General features: G+C 40.5%; 1 protein-coding gene across 4 annotated transcripts in view; it reads left to right on the top strand.

The window, feature by feature from the left end:
* Positions 1-20,557, top strand: part of MFSD6 (major facilitator superfamily domain containing 6) — a 61,890-nt gene that overhangs the window by 32,115 nt on the left and 9,218 nt on the right. For all 4 annotated transcript variants that reach the window (XM_027964707.3, XM_027964708.3, XM_060409619.1 and 1 more), the window contains exon 2: positions 1-98. In XM_027964707.3, the coding sequence (XP_027820508.1) occupies positions 1-98 (98 nt within the window). The remainder of the gene's footprint in view (positions 99-20,557) is intronic.

Here is a 20,557-nt window from a genome sequence, read left to right as displayed (position 1 = left end):
GGTTCTGTACATTGGTCTGGCCTGCAATACAGCTCGCTATATTTATATTTCCTACCTGGAAAACGCCTGGACTGTTCTGCCCATGGAAGTTCTTCAAGGTAAGTTAATAGTTGGAGTTAGGATTATTTTTCCACCTGAGTTATGACTACATGAAAGTTCAGTGGCCTTCAGCATCTGACTCTACAGAGGAAGGACAGACCCACTGTTTCATATGAGTTTGAAATGGTTGTGAAGGAGAGGTGACATCAGCGGGACTGGCTCTTCAGTTCCTCTGAGTGTTCTGTGTTTGTCAAGCCAAACAAAGCTGGATTATTTCCCACACCCTGTGATTCAACAAAGAAAGAGGAACTCTGCAATAAACTCTTACATATAATTGTGAGGTGTGCACATCCAAAGGTGGTTTTAAATATAAAAGGATTTATGTTTTAAACATTTTGGTGTTTTCATCAATTAACTAATTGATAAAAATGTTTGCCGTAATTATTTTATTTCTTCAGTTACTTTGATCACAGCTAGTGATTTGTAACTAAAGCTTTACAGTCAGACTGTTGTTTTCCCGTGAACCTTTAAAATCTTTGCTCAAATATCCTGACCTAAGTTCTTCTCTTTGCTTCACTGGACTGTTTCCCTGAAACATGTAACTTTGAAAAAAATTTCCTGCCATGTGGTTTAAGAACAGTGAAAACATAGATTTCTGTTCATTAGCTCTATATAATCCAGACTGTATCCGGAGAGGCTCTGTTAGCAGCTTGGCTGTTCCATTTGGTGATTGGTATTATGATTAAAATAAAGGTTCAGGACCACATCACTGGAATTGAGGTCTTCTGGGACCACCCAGGCTCCTAAATCATTAGTTGTACCAAATAATCTGTGACGATATACAATTTCATTAGCTTTATGGATTGCTGTTATCATTTTCCATAACCATGAAGATAAAAATACAGTACCATCAACATAATTCTCCATCCTAATACAGAAGATGAAAGATTCACAATTATATATCTAAATGAAATGTACTGAATGCAAGGTCATTCATCAAATGCCGTTTCAAGAAAAAAAAATTATCCTAATTGAAAGGAGACATAATTTATAGTCATATGATAATTATAAAATTCAAGTATGGACACCCTTTAAAGATGTTTTTCTCAGGTCTGATGCAGTGGTATAAATGATGAAAACAGATTCTATTTATAAATATATATATAAAATGGAAGTTTGGTCTTATGGTAAGAAATTGTTTGTAATCATGAGAACTCTTGAAGAGTCTTAAGGTGGAGCATACATCTCAGTGTTCTGTCATATAAGAAAAAGCACAAAATATGAAATGCAGGAAAGAAATGTGCAATGATAACAAGATATATGCAACACAGTTCTTAGGAATTCCACCTCTAATTCCTGCTCTGTTCTATGAGGAGGATGCTCACTTGATTTAACTGCTTTATTTATTGCTGTGATATCAGGTGCAGACCCTTAACTAGAAACAAAACAAAAAACCGGTATACCTGTCATAATAATACTTGCATATACTTTTTTCTCTCCTTTTAATTTAATATGAATTAGATGAAAAAAGAGGGTTTGCATTAGTGACTTAAGAAAACAGAGCTAATGAGAGAAGTTTTTTTTTTTAGTGATTAAAGAAGATATTTATAACAGAAGAATTTTGTAAGAGGGAATAAAACAAATGCTGTTGTGAATTGAGACACTTTTTTTCCTGTTAATTTATCAAGGAAATGTTTAGCAGCCACTACAAGTCAAGCAGGATGCCAGGCGCTGGGAATGTAATTAAAAAACAATATATTAACTTAGCCCTCAAGGTCTCGCTGACTGTTCTGGAAGGCAGATGTGTAAACACATGCCTGCTACCCTGTGTGTTAGACGGAATCAGGAGCAATGTGCCAGGTACCAGAGATGCTGCAGAGAGGGGATGATCAGCTTTGTGAAGCAGAGAATGGGAGGATGGAGATATTGGTAAAAGATTCCCCAAGGAGATCACAGATGAGCAGGATGTTGAAGGGGGACTAGGATCCAGCCAGGGACCTAAAGAGAAATGGACATGTTGGCTCAGAGCAGAGCCCCCTGCCAAAGCAGTCTGTGCACAGCAGACTAGCCTTCCCAGGAACCCGAGTGGGAGACCCTGGCAAGGGCTTGGTGGGTCTGTCGTCCTCAGCTGCTGACCCAGGCCTGGTTTTACAAAGTGTACTTACGTGCCACTCCAGGCAGTCACCCTTGCGTCCTGTGGCAGGCTGCAGTTTATACCTCTGTGTTTGATTTTATTTCACCTTGTGCCAGCAGAGACCTAGTTACTGATCTGAAGTAAGTAAAAAGGGGGAATCTGTAAATACAAAGAGCCTCCTCATCTGACAGGGCTCTGGGACTGGCTCCACAGGGCTCTCTGTGTCTAAGCCTGGAGGGCACGTGTCCATCCCCTGGCGGAAGTGAGGCCTCCGTGTTTTGGCTGTACACCAAAGACTCCCTTGCCTTTGTTTGACCTGTGCCTGCCACGGAAAACAGTGGATTATCTGTGTGGAATAAATCCTGCATTTTAGGAACACACTTCTGACCAAACAGGGTTGTTTTCCAGTCTGGATTCTTCCATATTTGCAAGGCTTGTCCAAATGACTGTCAAGTCCTGGTGCTCTAGGCAGCTCTACTGGCGATGCAGTCAGACAAGAAATGATGACAAAGCAGAAACGGTTTAATTACAGGCCAAGCCCGCTGTCATGATAGATGCCCCGTAACCCCGTGACAGGAACTGCTACCTGACAATTTCCAAAGCCCTAGCCATAGCAGGGAAGGCTGGGGTGGGGTGGGAGGCTGGCTTTCACCCCTAATGGTCTCGACAAAACTTCCACTCTTTCATTCCTCCCCCACGCCACACGAGAGGGTCTTCTTAAACAAAAGAGGTGAGGGCTGGCCCCTCATCATCCCTCTCGCCCCTTGCCTCGTTCCCCAAACACCATGAGAACCAGTCCCTCTGAGCAACCAAAGGGGCAGAGACAAGGGGTGTGCTTGAACCCATATCTCGGGCTGCTCCTCTCTTCCTTTTTGGGGCTGCCTGTAACTGATGGAGGAGGATGCCTTGTTATTCCACATTCCTGGAAGCTGTTTATCATCATCTTAGCATTTGGCTCCTCAGGCCGTGCTGATAATCATTGGCAGATGGGATGGGGATAAAACATATTTCTTCTCCTCTCGGCCCCTAGGAAGGAGGCCATGTGGGTAAGACTGTTGGACATTGTTGGGGATTATGAGCATGTTTCTTTTCCATGCTCTTTCTTACATTTAGTAGCCAGTGTCTCTTGCAGCAAACATGTTGTTCAGTAGGCAACTGGTGCTACCATGTAAAGAAGCAGAAAGATACATGTCCTATTCATAAGGAGCCTGTGGTGGTTTAGTACTAAGTCGTGTTAGACTCTCTGACCCCATGGACTGTCGCCCACCAGGCTCCTCTGTCCATGGGATTTTCCAGGCAAGAATAGTGGAGTGGGTTGCCATTTCCTTCTCAAGGGGACTCTTCCTGACCCAGGGATGGAACCTAGGTCTCCTGCACTGCAACGCAGGCCGATTCTTTACTGACTGGTAGTCAGTAGTAAGGAGCCTGTAATTTATTTTTAAAAGACATGGTATGGGGAGGGAGGTGGGAGGGGGTTCATGTTTGGGAACGCATGTAAGAATTAAAGATTTTAAAATTAAAAAAATAAAAAATAATAATATGCAAAAAAACAAAAAACAAAACAACAAAAAAGACATGGTGAGTCTAAGTGCCTCAAAGCATTGCTGGTTGCAGTGGAGGGGGTGGGATAGTTTATACTTATTTAAAGATCTCATTTTCAAAACCCATAGGTTTTTCTCCTTTACTTCTATATGAGAAGCATTTAAATATATTCTTGTGAGCAGGAGTATACACTTTTGATAAAAATCAAGGTCAGATGTGTTATGCTCATTTTTATGTGGGTGTTAGTTATAAACCCTTGCAAGACTTAGAGATGCATGTGATCCAAATTATTCTTGCTATTAAAATGTATTTAAGGAGAGGCAGGCCAGACCAGGGCTGCTGTAACTGAAGAGGTCCTTCTGTGGCGCTCACCTTAATGGCTCAGGCACTGAAGGGTGAAAATGAGGTCTGTGTCGGTTCCTCGTGTGCAGGACGCTTGACCAGTAAGATGTGGGTTAAGATTTTGATAGAAGACAGGTTTTTGTTTTTGGGTTTTTTTTTGTTTGTTTTAGAAGACAGTTTTTTAATGTCACCAGTAGGAAGGCTTGAAGTGACATTTATGAAGCTTTGCTTTCTTGTTTAGTATGCCTGCTCAGCCAAGTGAGCATCACGTTTCCCCTCCTCTCATGTTTTGGTAGAGTGTGGAAGAATTATGAAAGCATTAGCTTTGCGGTCCTTATCTGACAGTGGAAATTCTAGCTGTGATTCTAGGCTGCTATCATCCATATTGGAAATTTTCTGTCTGACTTAACTCTTGAAACACAAGTAGCTTGTCACATGATTATATATATATACAGAATGCTCTTGGTATTTCAGTGGGTAGACTGACATATGGAGGTCACTGATGTTACTGTGAATTTTTAATCAGAAGAATCTCATAAATTGTAACAGAGCAGTTTTATTCTTTATTGCTCCCATGCTTTATAGTTACTAAAAGTTCTTATTAATACATAGCATCTTCAAAATAGACATTATTTTGTCCCTTTAGAATTTAAATATCTCCTGCCCCAACAATGCTTTGCTGGCAAATTGCATCTGACATTTAGCTCTTCCTTTTCTGAACTGTTCTCAAACTTAGGGACTATGGTACAGTTTAGCACTTACTTGTTACCCAGATATTTTATTGAACAAATATTACTTCCTGACTTGGTTTTAACCCTTAAGAGCAAAGGCCACATCTTATGCTTTCTGAATTTTCCAAAGAGACATGATCATAGGAAGACATACTATAAATGCTTGTTTTTCTGGTTTCACAGTCCCCTGAGAAATGAACTGTAGTTGATATTTTCTAATTAGTAAAGCTTATGAATAATAGAAGAGGTTCTATCTCAGAGACTTACAAATATGGGAAGAAAAGCTGAAAACTAAATTTAAAAGTTGAATCTTTAATCTGCTAGCTTTTTCCCTAGGATGCCATCCTGCCATCCATTGCACCTTTCTAAAAACATCAGTGCATCTTAATTATTTACTTATTTACACTCCTGCATCATCCTGTATATTATTTGAGACAGCTTAGCAAAATATGCAATAATCTGGAAACCATACAGTGCTTAGCCTTGAATTAGATCATCTTGCCAGCTCCCCTACCTATAGGTCTGTGTCCTTTACACAAACTGCTTAATCACTCACTCTAAGCCTCTTACACTTTTGTGCTACAGATTAGGCTGAAATGAGTGTTAAATAAATTAATTTATGCCAAGTATTTAGCATATTATCTGGCACATAGTTAGCTTTCAATAAATGTTAAATAATATGCATTAAAGTAAAATAAAGAATTATCATAAAAATTAGGACCAGGAGAAATATAATTTAGAAGATCCTACTCTAAAAAGTTAAATTGCAACTATGCATTAAAGCCTTGCCATAAGTGACTAGTCAGTGAAGAGTTTTTAAAAATTATCTTCGGGGAAGTGAAATGTTAACCAGCTCTGCTAAAAAGAAGTTCTCCTGTGTGGCTGCTATGAGGAGACACTGAGTGACTAGCACATAGTGCCGTTCAGTCTCGACCTTAAACACAGCGGTTTGTGGTGGCAACGTCTCAAACTCGTTTTAAGATATGCCAAGGGTGGAAAGAAGAGAAGCGAAAAGCAAAGGAGAAAAGGAAAGATATACCCATTTGAATGCAGAGTTCCAAAGAATAGCAAGGAGAGATAAGAAAGCCTTCCTCAGTGATCAATGCAAAAAAATAGAGGAAAACAATAGAATGGGAAAGACTAGAGATTTCTTCAAGAAAATTAGAGATACCAAGGAAACATTTAATGCAAAGATGGGCACAATAAAGCACAGAAATGGTTGGGACCTAATAGAAACAAAAGAGATTAAGAAGAGGTGGCAAGAACACACAGAATAACTGTACAAAAAAGATATCCATGACCTAGATAATCACAACGGTGTGATCACTCACCTAGAGCCAGACATCCTGGAATGTGAAGTCAAGTGGGCCTTAGGAAGTATCACTATGAACAAAGCTAGTGGAGGTGATGGAATTCCAGTTGAGCTATTTCAAATCCTGAAAGATGATGCTGTGAAAGTGCTGCACTGAATATGTCAGAAAATTTGGAAAACCCAGCAGTGGCCCCAGGACTGGAAAAAGTCAGTTTTCATTCCAATCCCAAAGAAAGGCAATGCCAAAGAATGCTCAAACTGCCACACAATTGCACTCATCTCACATACCAGTAAAGTAATGCTCAAAATTCTCCAAGCCAGGCTTCAGCAATATGTGAACCGTGAATTTCCAGATGTTCAAGCTGGATTTAGAAAAGGCAGAGGAACCAGAGATCAAATTGCCAACATCTGCTGGATCATGGAAAAAGCAAGAGAGTTCCAGAAAAACATCTATTTCTGCTTCATTGACTATGCCAAAGCCTTTGACTGTGTGGATCACAGGAACCTGTGGAACATTCTGAAAGAGATGGGAATACTGGACCACCTGACTTGGCTCTTCAGAAATCTGTATGCAGGTCAGGAAGTAACAGTTAGAACTGGACATGGAACAATCGACTGGTTCCAAATAGGAAAAGGAGTACGTCAAGGCTGTACATTGTCACCCTGCTTATTTAACTTCTATGCAGAGTATATCATGAGAAACGCTGGGCTGGAAGAAGCACAAGCTGGAATCAAGCTGGCCAGGAGAAATATCAATCACCTCAGATATGCAGATGACACCACCCTTATGGCAGAAAGTGAAGAAGAACTAAAGAGCCTCTTGATGAAAGTGAAAGAGGAGAGTAAAAAAGTTGGCTTAAAGCTCAACATTCAGAAACTAAGATCATGGCATCCGGTCCCATCACTTCATGGGAAATAGATGAGGAAACAGTGGAAACAGTGGCTGACTTTATTTTTGGGGTTCCAAAATCACTACAGATGGTGAGTGCAGCCATGAAATTAAAAGACGCTTACTCCTTAAAAGGAAAGTTATGACCAACCTAGATAGCATATTACAAAGCAAAGACATTACTTTGCCAACAAAGGTCCATCTAGTCAAGTTATGGTTTTTCCAGTCGTCATTTATGGATGTGAGAGTTGGACTATAAAGAAAGCTGAGCACCGAAGAATTGATGCTTTTGAACTGTGGTGAAGGAGAAGACTCTTGAGAGTCCCTTGGACTGCAAGGAGATCCAACCAGTCCATCCTAAAGGAGATCAGTCCTGGGTGTTCATTGGAAGGACTGATGCTGAGCTGGAACTCCAATACTTTGGCCACCTGATCTGACTCATTTGAAACAACCCTGATGCTGGGAAAGATTGAGGGCAGGAGGAGAAGGGGATGACAGAAGATGAGATGGTTGGATGGCATCATGGACTCAATGAACATGAGTTTGAGTAAACTCTGAGAGTTGGTGATGGACAGGGAAGCCTGGCGTGCTGTGGTTCATGGGGTCACAAAGAGTCGGACATGACTGAGCGACTGAACTGATCTGAGCTGAAGGGTATAACAACTTCCCAGGTGGCGCTAGTGATACAGAACCACTTGCCAATGCAGGAAATGTAAGAGACTCAAGTTTGATTCCTGGGTCATGAAGGTCCCCTGGAGAAGGGCGTGCCATCCCACTGCAGTATTCTTGCCCGGAGAATCCTATGGACAGAGGAACATCGTAGGCTATATACTCCATGGGCTTGCCAAGAATCGGATATGACTGAAGCAACTTAGCACACATGCACGGGTATTATGCCAGCATGTAAAATTCACAAAGGCCCCCAAAACATTGGTGTAGTAACTATAGACTTTTTTTTTTTATATAAAGCACCTTATGTCTTTTTTTTTTTTTTTTGCTAAGTTAAGTTTATAGAAGCTTCATTTCTTCTTTCCACTTTCACTCACACATGAGAGTTAGTTTTCTCCATCCTTACCCAGGGTACCTTTTTTCCACAAATGCTTTCTCCTCACATCCCAGCCCGCAGGCCACTGCCTGCTGAGTTTCATTTCAGCTCTTTTGCTCAGTTACCAGTATGTGCCAAGCCCTGAGCTGGGCCCTAGCCTGTTCATCCTCAGGGAGCTCGGTCAGCCCTCCTTTGGGTGCATCCTTCCCCCTCCACCCACGAGACTGTAAGCTCCGCAGCGCTTAGAGACATGTTCTGCGTATCATCAGTCTCAGCGCAGAGCAGGGGCTCTGGCACCTAGTCTCGGCAGGTACTGGTGAAGGAATAAAGCAGGTTCTTGCAGCAGTTTCTTAAGTGTGTTGGCGGGCTTGGGAGCATTGACTGTCGCCTGCCATTCATAAAGTCACCTTCATGCCAGATGCAAAAGGTTCTTGAAGCTTCTACTAGGACCATTGTTCTTTGTGGGGTCCTCTACTCTTTTTGGAAGGTCCCTTGCTGTTGGTGGCCCTGACTTCGGCAGAGACTGGCTTGCTGTTTGCCTGCTGTGTCCCTTCTTCATAGACACACGCTGGCCTCCACTTGCCTGTCTCCCTGGCAGTTAGGTGTGAGCGGATGACTGATTCTGCCTGGTAGTAAGCAGGAATGATGTCGCTTGTAGACCCAGCCCGTAAAGGCCTCCCCGTGTCATCTCCTCCTCCCTCCTCTACCAGGCACCGCTGCCCAGGTGCCCGTGTGTGGAGCGCAGCAGTGAGCCCGCCTCGGGGCCCTGAGGGACTCCTTGCCCACGGGGCTTGACGTGAGCAAGGAAAGAAACCACGCAGTGGGTGAGGCCACTTAGGCTCCAAGGCCTGTCTCTTAGCACAGGAGCATGACCGTAACCAGCACTGACTGCTTTTTGTATTGCCTGCCCAATGGAGGTTTTCTTTTCTTCTTGTGTTGTTTTTTGAAGAAGAGTCTCTTACTGATTTTTACCACGTTGATGTCTCAGAAACGTCTTTTAATCTCAACGTTTGAATGGTCCAGTGAACTAATGGAAATGTCTGCTTTGGTCCATGCATAGAGGTTTGTCACAGGTGATTTAGTGTGCCAGTGCTAAAGCGATGTGTATATTTTGTTGAGTAAGCGCATGTCAGTGACAGAGCAAGAAAAACAAAGCAATCCTTGTTTCCCAGTACTTTGTCAGTTCTCACCCCTCCCTGCCATTATGATGTGATTTCCCCAAGCCAAGCAGGACGGTACAAAGAGCAGCTGTCTACTTGGGAAGAAAGGATTTTTTCTTGTTTATACCTGCCATGTATTGTAATAGAGCATGCTTGTCAGCCAAGACTGAACAATCTTGAACTTCATGTGGCAGAATCAGGTGGGAATGTTGAGTATTATAAGGTATAGAGCTCTTTGGGGCATATAAAAAACTTGATATTATGTGTGCTGTGAGCACTTTTAGAAGGGAGGAGAAGAAGGCAGTAAGAATATACATTTTAAAAAATTGATAGGTCCTTTGGGATATTTGATATTACCAATAAAACCTCTCAAATTAGATGATTACCTTTATTATAGAATAATAAAGAGAAGGAAATGGCAACCCACTCCAATATTCTTGCCTGGACAACCCCATGGACAGAGGAGTCTGGAGGGGTCCAGTCCATACAGTCACGAAGAGTTGAACACAACTGAGCGGCTAACACAATTATAGAATACTTTCAATAGTTATGAGAATGTACAGTGTATTTCTTAAGCACTGAAGTGCTTCAAATTCTGTCCCACTACCCTGATGTCTGTATCACTTTGGAGAAGGCACTTTAATCTCTGTGCCTTGGTTTCCCTTTTGGAAAATGAAGAAAAAAATGGTACCTATTCTTAAGAACAACAGATGAGATAATGCTATATAAAATACTTAGCACAGTTCCTGGTAGAGTAAGCTGCTGTAATAACATCATTAATGGAAATTGTTGTTGTTTAGTTGCTAAGACATGTCCGACTCTTTTTGTGATCCCATGGATGTCGCCCTCCAGGCTCCTCTCTCCGTGGGATTTCCCAGGCAAGAATACTGGAGTGGGTGCTATTTCCTTCCCCAGGGCGTCTTCTCGACCTAGGGATCAAACCCACGTCTCTTGCATTGGCAGGCAGGTTCTTCAAAACTCAGCCACCACAGACTTAAAAATTATCATTATTAATGGGAAAAGTTATCCATTAATCTTAATTCTTTCCAGTGGTTCAAGGTTATTGAAATGTAGTGTATTCACAAACAGCTAAGGTCCTGGCAGTAGGTGGTGTGAAATTATCTCTAAATTTCTGTTAGCCTTGAAGGTGATCCTGAGGGACCCCAGGGAAGGTAAAAAAAGGCTGAAAAGCTAAGTTTTCATGACCTGAGTGATCCTGGAGAATCACTAGTTGTCAGTTAACCTATGGTGTTGAATTGCCAGTCAAACACATTTATAAAGAACCTGTTATGTGAGTTGGTGTTGAATTGCCACTCAAAATTACCAGTGGTTTGATGACAAGTAGTCAAGGAAGAGTAATACATATTGCAAGGAGAATCCGTTCATGTGCCTTTGTTACTATTATCAGTCAGGGAGGTAACATCTTTTTATTTGTGCTGTTTGATCCACCAACTTAGTTATCTCACACTATAAGGTTTAAAAATGGATAACTCTAGCATAAACATATTTACCCATGCCACTGAATACATTAGCTTATTTCATTATATACAGAATAATCATCTATTCCTTTTCATAGTTATCTAATAAAAAGGCAAGCACATAAGAAACATTTTCTTCTTCCTGCTTATATCTCTTACCCTTTACATTTTAAAGGAAAGTTTTTTTTATACCTAAAATACAATTTTACAAATATGGAAAATGGTGGGATTTTTTTTAGATTTCTAGATTGCTTTATAATGATTCAAACTTAGAGGACTAGAACACAAGCGTAGTAAAAATATTGGCAAGTGTTTCAGCTTATTAATATAATTACTAGAAGTCTGCATTAGTTTAAGAACAAGAACCGCAACTCCACAATAGTCTTTTGTATACAAGGTGTTGTTATCAACAGAGTGCTCTCTTGTGGATTTAGATTTACTAGTTCTTGGAAGTAATATGGATTCTTCCATTTATATGATATTTTGAAATAAGGTATTTCAGATAAACCAATTTTAATTCTATACCTTTTGGAAAATGTTGGAGCATACAGACAGAATTGCTTTCATTCTTCTGCTTTTAGTACCAGAGAAAATTTTTTCTCTAAATGCTTTACTATTTTTCCCTTCAGTTAAAGCCCTGAGTTGCTTTAAAGAATGTAGTTTCCAGTTATCTAATTAGTCCCTAAAAGCAATAAGGAAACTCTAGAATTCTAACTATAGAGAATTTTTTATAACTGCCACTTAATACCAGCCAACAAGTTTAGTTTAAAAGTATCCTAATTTTCAGTCATCCTGCTGGAAAATGCTTTAATTATCCTAAAAGACTCAAAGTTTTAGAAAGCCCTTAGGACTGGGAAAAACAAAGAAAAGAAACTCTTTATTATTGAAAGATTTTGTGTGTGTCCAAGCCTTCACATTGAAAAGAATAACTGCTGGAATTATATTTGATATAGAATTATAGCAGAAATACATCTGTTACCATTTGGTCACGTAAAGGGCTTCCCTGATGCCTCAGCTGGTGAAGAATCCGCCTGCAATGCGGGAGACCTGGATTTGATCCCTGGGTTGGGAAGATCCAACCCACTCCACTATTTTTGCCAGGAGAATCCCCATGAACAGAGGAGCTTGGTGGGCTACAGTCTATGAGGTTGTAAAGAGTCAGACACAACTGAGCATCATGTAAATATGTAGACCGATCTATGTCTCCTTGTAGATCCTGTCACTGACTGCTGAAACACAGACCTAACAATAGAGCTGGCATCACTGTTAAAATTCATTTAAAACCATCTCATGTGGTTTCAGGTCTTTGTTGATTCGTCTTTAAGAAATGACTTCCAAAACCTATGCTGGTTATTAGTTAGAATTGATTTTGAATAAACTTCATTTATTACAATTTTTTGAGGTTTTTCCCGAAGTGCTAATGAAAAAAGTCATATCTGAAAAGTTAGCAGCATCTTTAGTAATTATTGTTTACATAGATATATATAATAATATTTAAATTGTATACTACTGTCAACATTTATAATCAAGATTCTATCCAGGCATTGTTCAATCCGGAGAAGGCTGGCATTATCTAAGGTACTGTAGTTGTTAAGCCAGATAAAGCAAATATTTCATTTAAATTCTGTTGAAATTAATTAAGTATGCATACTGCCTCTAATCATCTAGTATATCTTTCTAGTTAAAAAACAACCTACTTTAAATGATTACTGAAACATACATAAGAAAAATTATTGTGCTATTTCTCAAGGCATATAATCTAATGTACCCAGTGAAAATAATGTTTATTCTATTATGGTCAACCACTGATGCTGAAGAAGCTAAAGTTGACCAGATCTATAGAGACCTACTGTATAATCATAAGGGATTTCATTTAGGTCATACCTGAATGGTCTAGAGGTTTTCCCTACTTTCTTCAATTTAACTCTTAATTTTGCAATAAGGAGTTCATGATCTGAGCCACAGTCAGCTCCAGGTCTTGTTTTTGCTGACTGTCTAGAGCTTATGATTATAAAGTAGAAGTGACAAATAGACTCAAGGGATTAGATCTGATAGACAGAGTGCCTGAAGAACTATGGATAGAGGTTCATGACATTGTACAGGAGGCAGTGATCAAGACCATCCCCAAGAAAAAGAAATTCAGAAAGACAAAATGGTTGTCTGAGGAGGCCTTACAAATAGCTGAGAAAAGAAGAGAAGCTAAAGGCAAAGAAGAAAAGGAAAAATAAACCCATCTGAATGCAGAGTTCCAAAGAATATCAAGGAGAGATAAGAAAGCCTTCCTCTGTGATCAATGCAAAGAAATAGAGGAAAACAGTAGAATGGGAAAGACCTGAGATCTCTTCAAGAAAATTAGAGATACCAAGGGAACATTTCATGCAAAGATAGGCAGAGGAAAGCACAGAAATGGTATGGACTTAACAGAAGCAGAAGATATTAAGAAGAGGTGGCAAGAATACACAGAATAACTGTACAAAAAAGATCTTCATGACCCAGATAACCACGATGGTGTGATCACTCACCTAGAGCCAGACATCCTGGAATGTGAAGTCAAGTGGGCCTTAGGAAGTATCACTATGAACAAAGCTAGTGGAGGTGATGGAATTCCAGTTGAGCTACTTCAAATCCTGAAAGATGATGCTGTGAAAGTGCTGCACTCAATATGCCAGCAAATTTGGAAAACCCAGCAGTGGCCACAGGACTGGAAAAGGTCAGTTTTCATTCCAATCCCAAAGAAAGGCAATGCCAAAGAATGCTCAAACTACCGCACAATTGCACTCATCTCACATGCTAGTAAAGTAATGCTCAAAATTCTCCAAGCCAGGCTTCAGCAATATGTGAACCGTGAATTTCCAGATGTTCAAGCTGGATTTAGAAAAGGCAGAGGAACCAGAGATCAAATTGCCAATGTTGAAACTGGATCATCAAAAAAACAAGAGAGTTCCAGAAAAACATCTATTTCTGCTTTACTGACTATGCCAAAGCCTTTGACTGTGTGGATCACAACAAAATGTGGAAAATTCTTCAAGAGATGGGAATACCAGACCACCTTACCTGCCTCCTGAGAAACTTGTATGCAGGTCAAGAAGCAACAGTTAAAACTGGACGTGGAACAGTAGAACTGGACATGGAACTGGTTCCAAATTGGGAAAGGAGTACATCAAGGCTGTATATTATCACCCTGTTTATTTAGTTTATATGCAGAGTACATCATGCAAAATGCCGGTTGGATGAAGCACAAGCTGGAATCAAGATTTCTGGGAGAAATATAAATAACCTCAGATATGCAGATAACACCACCCTTATGGCAGAAAGCAAAGAACAACTAAAGAACCTCTTGATGAAAGTGAAAGAGGAAAATGAAAAAGTTGGCTTGAAACTCAACATTCAAAGAAGAAGGGGATGACAGAGGATGAGATGGTTGGATGGCATCAGTGACTTGATGGACATGAGTTTGAGCAAGCTCTGGGAAATGGTGAAGAACAGGGAAGCCTGGAGTGCTGCAGTCCATCCATGGGGTCGCACAGAATCAGACATGACTGAGCAACTGAACTGATGAAGACCTACAAAAACTAAGATCATGGCATCCGGTCCCATCACTTCATGGCAAATAGATGGGGAAACAATGGAAATAGTGGCAAACTTTATCTTCTTGGGCTCCAAAATCACTGCAGAAGGTGACTGCAGCCATGAAATTAAAAGATGCTTGCTACTTGGAAGAAAAGCTATGACCAACATATACAGCATAATTAAAAAGCAGAGACATTACTTTGCCAACAAAGGTCCGTCTAATCAAAGCTATGTCTTTTCCAGTAGTCATGTATGGATGTGAGAGTTGGACTGTAAAGAAAGCTGAGCACTGAAGAAATGATACTTGAACTGCGGTGTTGGAGAAGACTCCTGAGAGTCCCTTGGACTGCAAGGAGATCCAACCAGTCCATTCTAAAGGAAATTGGTCCTGAATATTCATTGGAAGGACTGATGTTGAAGCTGAAACTCCAATACTTTGGCCACCTGATGTGAAGAACTGATTCATTACAAAAGATCCTGATGGTGGGAAAGATTGAAGGTGGGAGGAGAAGGGGACAACAGAGGATGAGATGGTTGGATGGCATCACCGACTTGACGGACATAAGTTTGAGCAAGCTCCAGGAGTTGGTGATAGACAGGGAAGCTTGGTGTGCTGTAGTCCATGGGGTCTCAAAGAGTCAGACATGACTGAGCTACAGAACTGATAAAGACCTCCAACACCTTCTAGAACTGACACCCCCAAAAGATGTCATTTTCATCATAGGGGACTGGAATGTAAAAGAAAGTCAAGAGTTACCCGGAATAACAAGCAAGTTTGGTCTTGGAGTACAAAATGAATCAGGGCAAAGGCTAACAGAGTTTTGTCAAAAGAACATGGTGGTCTTAGCATACACCCTTTCTCAACAACCCAAGAGATACCTCTACACATGGACATCACCCAATGGTCAGTACCAAATCAGATGGATTATATTCTCTACAGCTGAAGATGGAGAACCTCTATACTATAGTCAGCAAAAACAAAACCTGAACCTGACTGTGGCTCAGATCATGAGCACCTTGTTGAAAACTTCAGACTTAAATTGAGGAAAGTAGGGAAAACCACTAGGCCATTCAGGTATGACCTAAATCAAATCCCTTATGATTATACAGTGGAAGTGACAAGTAGATTCAAGGGATTAGATCTGATAGACAGAGTGCCTGAGGAACTATGGATGGAGGCTCATAACATTGTACAGGAAGTGGTGACCAAAACCATCCCAAAGGAAAAGAAATGCAAAATAGCAATGTGGTTATCTGAGGAGGCTTTACAAAAAGCTGACGAAAGAAGAGAAGTCAAAGGCAAAGGAGAAAGAGTAATATATCCAACTGAATGCAGAGTTCCAGGGAATAGCAAGGAGAGATAAGAAGGCCTTCTTAAACAAACAATGCAAAGAAATAGAGGAAAACAGTAGAATGGGAAAGACTAGTGATCTCTTCAGGAAATACCAAGGGAACATTTCATGCAAGAATGGGCATGATAAAGGACAGAAATGGTAAGGACCTAATAGAAGCATAAGAGATAAAGAAGAGGTGACAAGATACAAAGAACTACATAGAAAGAGGTCTTAATGTCCTGGATAACCGTGATGATGAGGTCACTCACCTAGAGCCAGACATCCTGGAGGGTGAAGTCACGTGGCCTTAAGAAGTATTACTATGAACAATGCTAGTGGAGGTAACAGAATTCCAGCTGAGCTATTTAAAATCCTAAAAAGGTGATGCCATTAAAGTGCTGCACCCAATATGCCAGTAAATGTGGAAAACTCAGTGGTGGCCATAGGACTGGAAATGGTCAGTTTTCATTCCAACCCCCAAGAAGGGCAATGCCAAAGAATGTTTCAACTACCATGCAGTTGCTCTCATTTCACCTGCTAGCAAGGTTAGGGTCAAAATCTTTCAAGCTAGGCTTCAGCAGTATGTGAGCCAAGAACTTCCAGATGTACAAGCTGGGTTTAGAAAAGGCAGAGGAACCAGAGATCAAATTGCCAATGTCCATTGGATAATAAAAAAAGCAAGTGAATTCCAGAAAAAAAAAAAAAAACTGCTTCATTGACTACGCTAAAGCCTTTGACTGTGTGGATCACAACAAACTGGGGGACATTCTTAGAGATGGGAATACCAGACCACCTTACACGTCTCCTCAGAAACCTGTATGTGGGTCAAGAAGTAACATTTATTACATAGGTGTGATGTAATTGCAGTTTTGGATCATGAACTTGAAATCATTTTAACTAGGCTTAAAACATTTTTATTAATCAAAATAATAATTACAGTCAACACATTTTTGCCAATGAGAAATAAATTTGTTTATTCCTGTAGCATAAAAATCCTTTCTTCAGGATTCAGTGAACTCTTGGAAAGCATTTTCTGCCTCCTGCTGGTTGTGGAAGGCTTTTACCTGCAAAAAGTTGTCGAGATGCTTGAAGAAATGGTAGTTGGTTGACGCGAGGTCAGGTGAACCTGGCTACTGAGGCAAAACTTCAGAGCCCCATTTGTTCAACTTTTGAACCGTTGATTATGGGACATGCTGTCGGGCGTTGTCATGGGGAAGAACTGGGCGCCTTCTGTTGACCAATGCTGACTGCAGTCATTGCAGTTTTTACTGCATCTCACCAATTTGCTGAGCATGCTTCTCAAAGGTAATGGTTTTACCGGGATTCAGAAAGCTGCAGTGAACCAGACTGGCAGCAGACTGCCAAACAGTGACCGTGGCCTTTTTGCTGCAAGTTTGGGGCTCTGGAAAGTGCTTTGGAGCTTCTCGGTCAACCACTGAGATGGCCGTCACCAGCTGTCATGTAAAATCCACTTCTGGTCACAATCTGATGGAGAAACGGTTTGCTGTTTTGTAGAATACGAAAAGACACTTCAGAACAATTTCTAAAACTTTTTGGTTAGCTCGTGAGGCAACCACTTACGGAGCTTTTTCACCTTTCCAATTTGCTTCAATACTAAATGACCATAGAATGGTCACCGTTGAGTTCTTGCACAGCTTCGATGGTTCTTGGTTGTCAGCTGCCACTGGTCGGCCACTGCACTCCTCGTCTTCAGGGCTTCTGTCTCCTTTGTAAAACTTCTTGAACCGCCACGGCCCTGTATGTTCGTTAGTAGTTCCTGGGCCAAATGCGTTGGTGATGTGAGTGTCTCTGCTGTTTTATGACTCATTTTGAACTTGATTAAGAAAACTGATCAAATTTGCTTTTTGTCTAACATCATTTCCCTAAGATAAGTATAAACAGCAAATAATGTCATTAGCAAAAAAAAAATGAAGCGAGAAACGCCCATTAAAATGATGTGTAACATAACCACATATATTTAAGAATGTATTCTGATATCAAATGGTAAAGTTCTACAGTGCAAAACTGCAGTTACTTTTGCACCAACCTAATAGAACCAGACATGGAACAACTCACTGGTTCAAAATGTGAAAGCAGTATGACAAGGCTGTATATTGTCACCCTGCTTATTTACCTTATATGAATGGTACAACATGTGAAATTCTGGGCTGAATGAATCACAAGCTGGAATCGATTGCTGGGAGAAATATCAAAAGCCTCAGATATGTAGATGATATCACTATAATGGCAGAAAGTAAAGAGGAACTAAAGAACTTCTTGATGAAGGTGAAAGAGGAGAGTGAAAAAGCTGGCCTAAAATTGAACATTCAAAAAACTAAGATCATGGTATCTGGTCCCATCACTTCATGGCAAATACTAGGGGGAAAAGTGGAAGCAGTGACAGATTTTGTTTTCTTGGGCTCCAAAATCACTGAAGATGGTGACTGCAGCCATGAAATTAAAAGACATTGCTCCTTGGAAGGAAAGCTAGACAGCGCATTAAAAAGCAGAGATATCACTTTGCCGACAAAGGTCCATATAGTCACAGCTTTGGTTTTTCCAGTAGACATGTACAGATGTGAGTTGGACCATAAAGAAGGCTGAGCACCAAAGAACTGATCCTTTCAAATTGTGCTGGAGAAGACTCTTGAGAGTCTAGGCAAAGCTATGGTTTTTCCAGTAGTCATGTATGGATGTGAGAGTTGGACCATAAAGAAAGCTGAGTGAGGAAGAATTGATGCTTTTGAACTGTGGTTGCTGGAGAAGACTCTTGAGAGTCCCTCGGACAGCAAGGAGATCCAACCAGTCCATCCTAAAGAAAATCAACCCTGAATATTCATTGGAAGGACTGATGCGGAAACAGAAGCTGCAATACTTTGGCCACTTGATGCAAAGAGCTGACTCACTGGGAAAACACCCTGATGCTGTGAAGGATTGAAGGCAAAAGGAGAAGGGGCAGCAAAGGATGAAATGGTTAGACAGCATTATTGACTCAATGGACCTGAATTTGAGCAAACTCTGGGACATAGTGAGGGACAGAGGAGCTTGGTGTGCTGCAGTCCATGGGATGTCACAGAGGCCTACACAGCTTAGCAACTGAATAGCAATGTATTTGATTACATGCTCAACACTGAATTTTACGTTAGGTGCTGGATATTTTTGCTTTCCTACAAATATTCTTGAGCTTTGTTCTGGAACATAACTAAACTTAGAAATAGTATGGCCCTCTTGAGTCTTGCTTTTAAACATTACTTAGATGGGACCAGAACGTCGTTTAAACTAGGGCTAACTCTTTCATAGTACTAATACACGACCTTTTGTTTGTTTTTATCCTCAGTGTTTTTTTTAAAAACTTATTTTGTGTTAGAGTGTAGCTGATTAACAACATTGTGAGAGTTTCAGGTGGACAGCAAAGGTACTCAGCCACATGCAAACATGTACCCATTCTCCCCGAACTCCCCTCCCATCCTCGCTGCCATGTAACAGTAAGCAGAGCTTGCTGTGCTATACAGAAGGCCCCTGCTGGTTGTCCTAAAACAAGACCCTTTTGAATCTAGCAATCCCAGGAGTCATGAGTTTTTCCAGTTTGGCTGGTAGAAACAGGTACTATTCCCAGCCCTGGATGGGTTCTGAGGAGTGTTTTTTGTATTGACTTGGGCAGTTCTTTACCTGGCTTTGGATGGTTCCTGACACACGCACTTGTTAATCAGTGCTCTGCTGCACACTTGAGGGAAGCCACCTGCGGGCCTCTGGAGTTCCTGTGGAGCTCTGTCCTCTCTGGCTGTCTGACCTGGGGTCCCAGCTGCCCCGTCTGCCCCATCTCCTCAGTTTGCTGGTGCCCTCTGTGCCTTGCGGCTGTTGGACTCTGACCCAGTGGGCTGGGCCCCGCACTGCTTCCCGTCTCTCAGAGATCAGTGTCCTTATTGCTGACATCCAGTGTCTTGGGAACTATTGTTTCATATATTTTGTCCAGTTTTTGGTTGTTTCAAGAAGGAAGTAAATCCAGTACCTGTTATTCCAGTTTGGCCAGAAGCAGATTGTCAGATTAAATCTTAAATGAATATTAATTTTTCAATTTAATGCTTTCAATTTTCCAAAACATGGGTTAAAACTTTCTGATGGTATTATCTCCAAGTAAGATTATTTTTCAGGAGCAAGTCCACATCTTAATGTAAGCAGTACCAGATGGTTTCTTAATCCTTTGCAGCTGTTTATAAAACCTGTTGTGACAATATCTTCCTGTTACATGTAAAGCTGTGTTCTAATAAAGATTTAAATTCATACAATGTGTAGTTTGTGTACATTAATGATCAATTTTTTTCCAACCTGTTATCTTTATCTGCCTCTTCCTGCCAACCAATAGTGAAAATATAATGAAACTGGTAATGAGGCATTGTAAATAGTCCCTGCAGTCTTTTGGAAAACAAACTGAAACTATATATTAAAAGTCAAAATCGAAAAAATGATTATATCCTTCAAGTCATTAACCCCACTTATAGAATTATAGCTAATGTAAATAAGATACATAAAAGCTATCTCTCTGAAAATGTTAATCATAGTGCTAATATAATGGAAAAACTGGAAATAATATTTTTTAAAAAATTGTATTGATTTACAATATTGCATTATTTTCAGATGTACAGCAAAGTGATTTTTTTTTAGATATTTCATTACAAGTTATTACAAGATATTGAATTTCCTGTTATACCGTAAATCCTTATTGCTTATCTTTTGTACAGTAGTTTTATCTGTTAATTCCATATTCCTAATTTGTACCCCCCCTTCCCTCCCTCTCCCCTTTGATAGCTGTATGTTTGTTTTCTATGTCTGTGAGCCTGTTTCTGGTTTGCATAGATTCATCTGTATTTTTTACACCCCACATATAAGTGATATTGTATAGCAGCTGTATCTGACTGACTTCATTATACCGTTTCTAGGTCCATGCTGTTGCTGTAGATGGGAATCCTTCATTTGAGGGCTG

This window comes from Ovis aries, chromosome 2 (genome assembly GCF_016772045.2).
Source record: "Ovis aries strain OAR_USU_Benz2616 breed Rambouillet chromosome 2, ARS-UI_Ramb_v3.0, whole genome shotgun sequence".
Lineage (NCBI taxonomy): Eukaryota > Metazoa > Chordata > Mammalia > Artiodactyla > Bovidae > Ovis > Ovis aries.
This window is presented reverse-complemented; position numbering and strand designations above follow the sequence as displayed.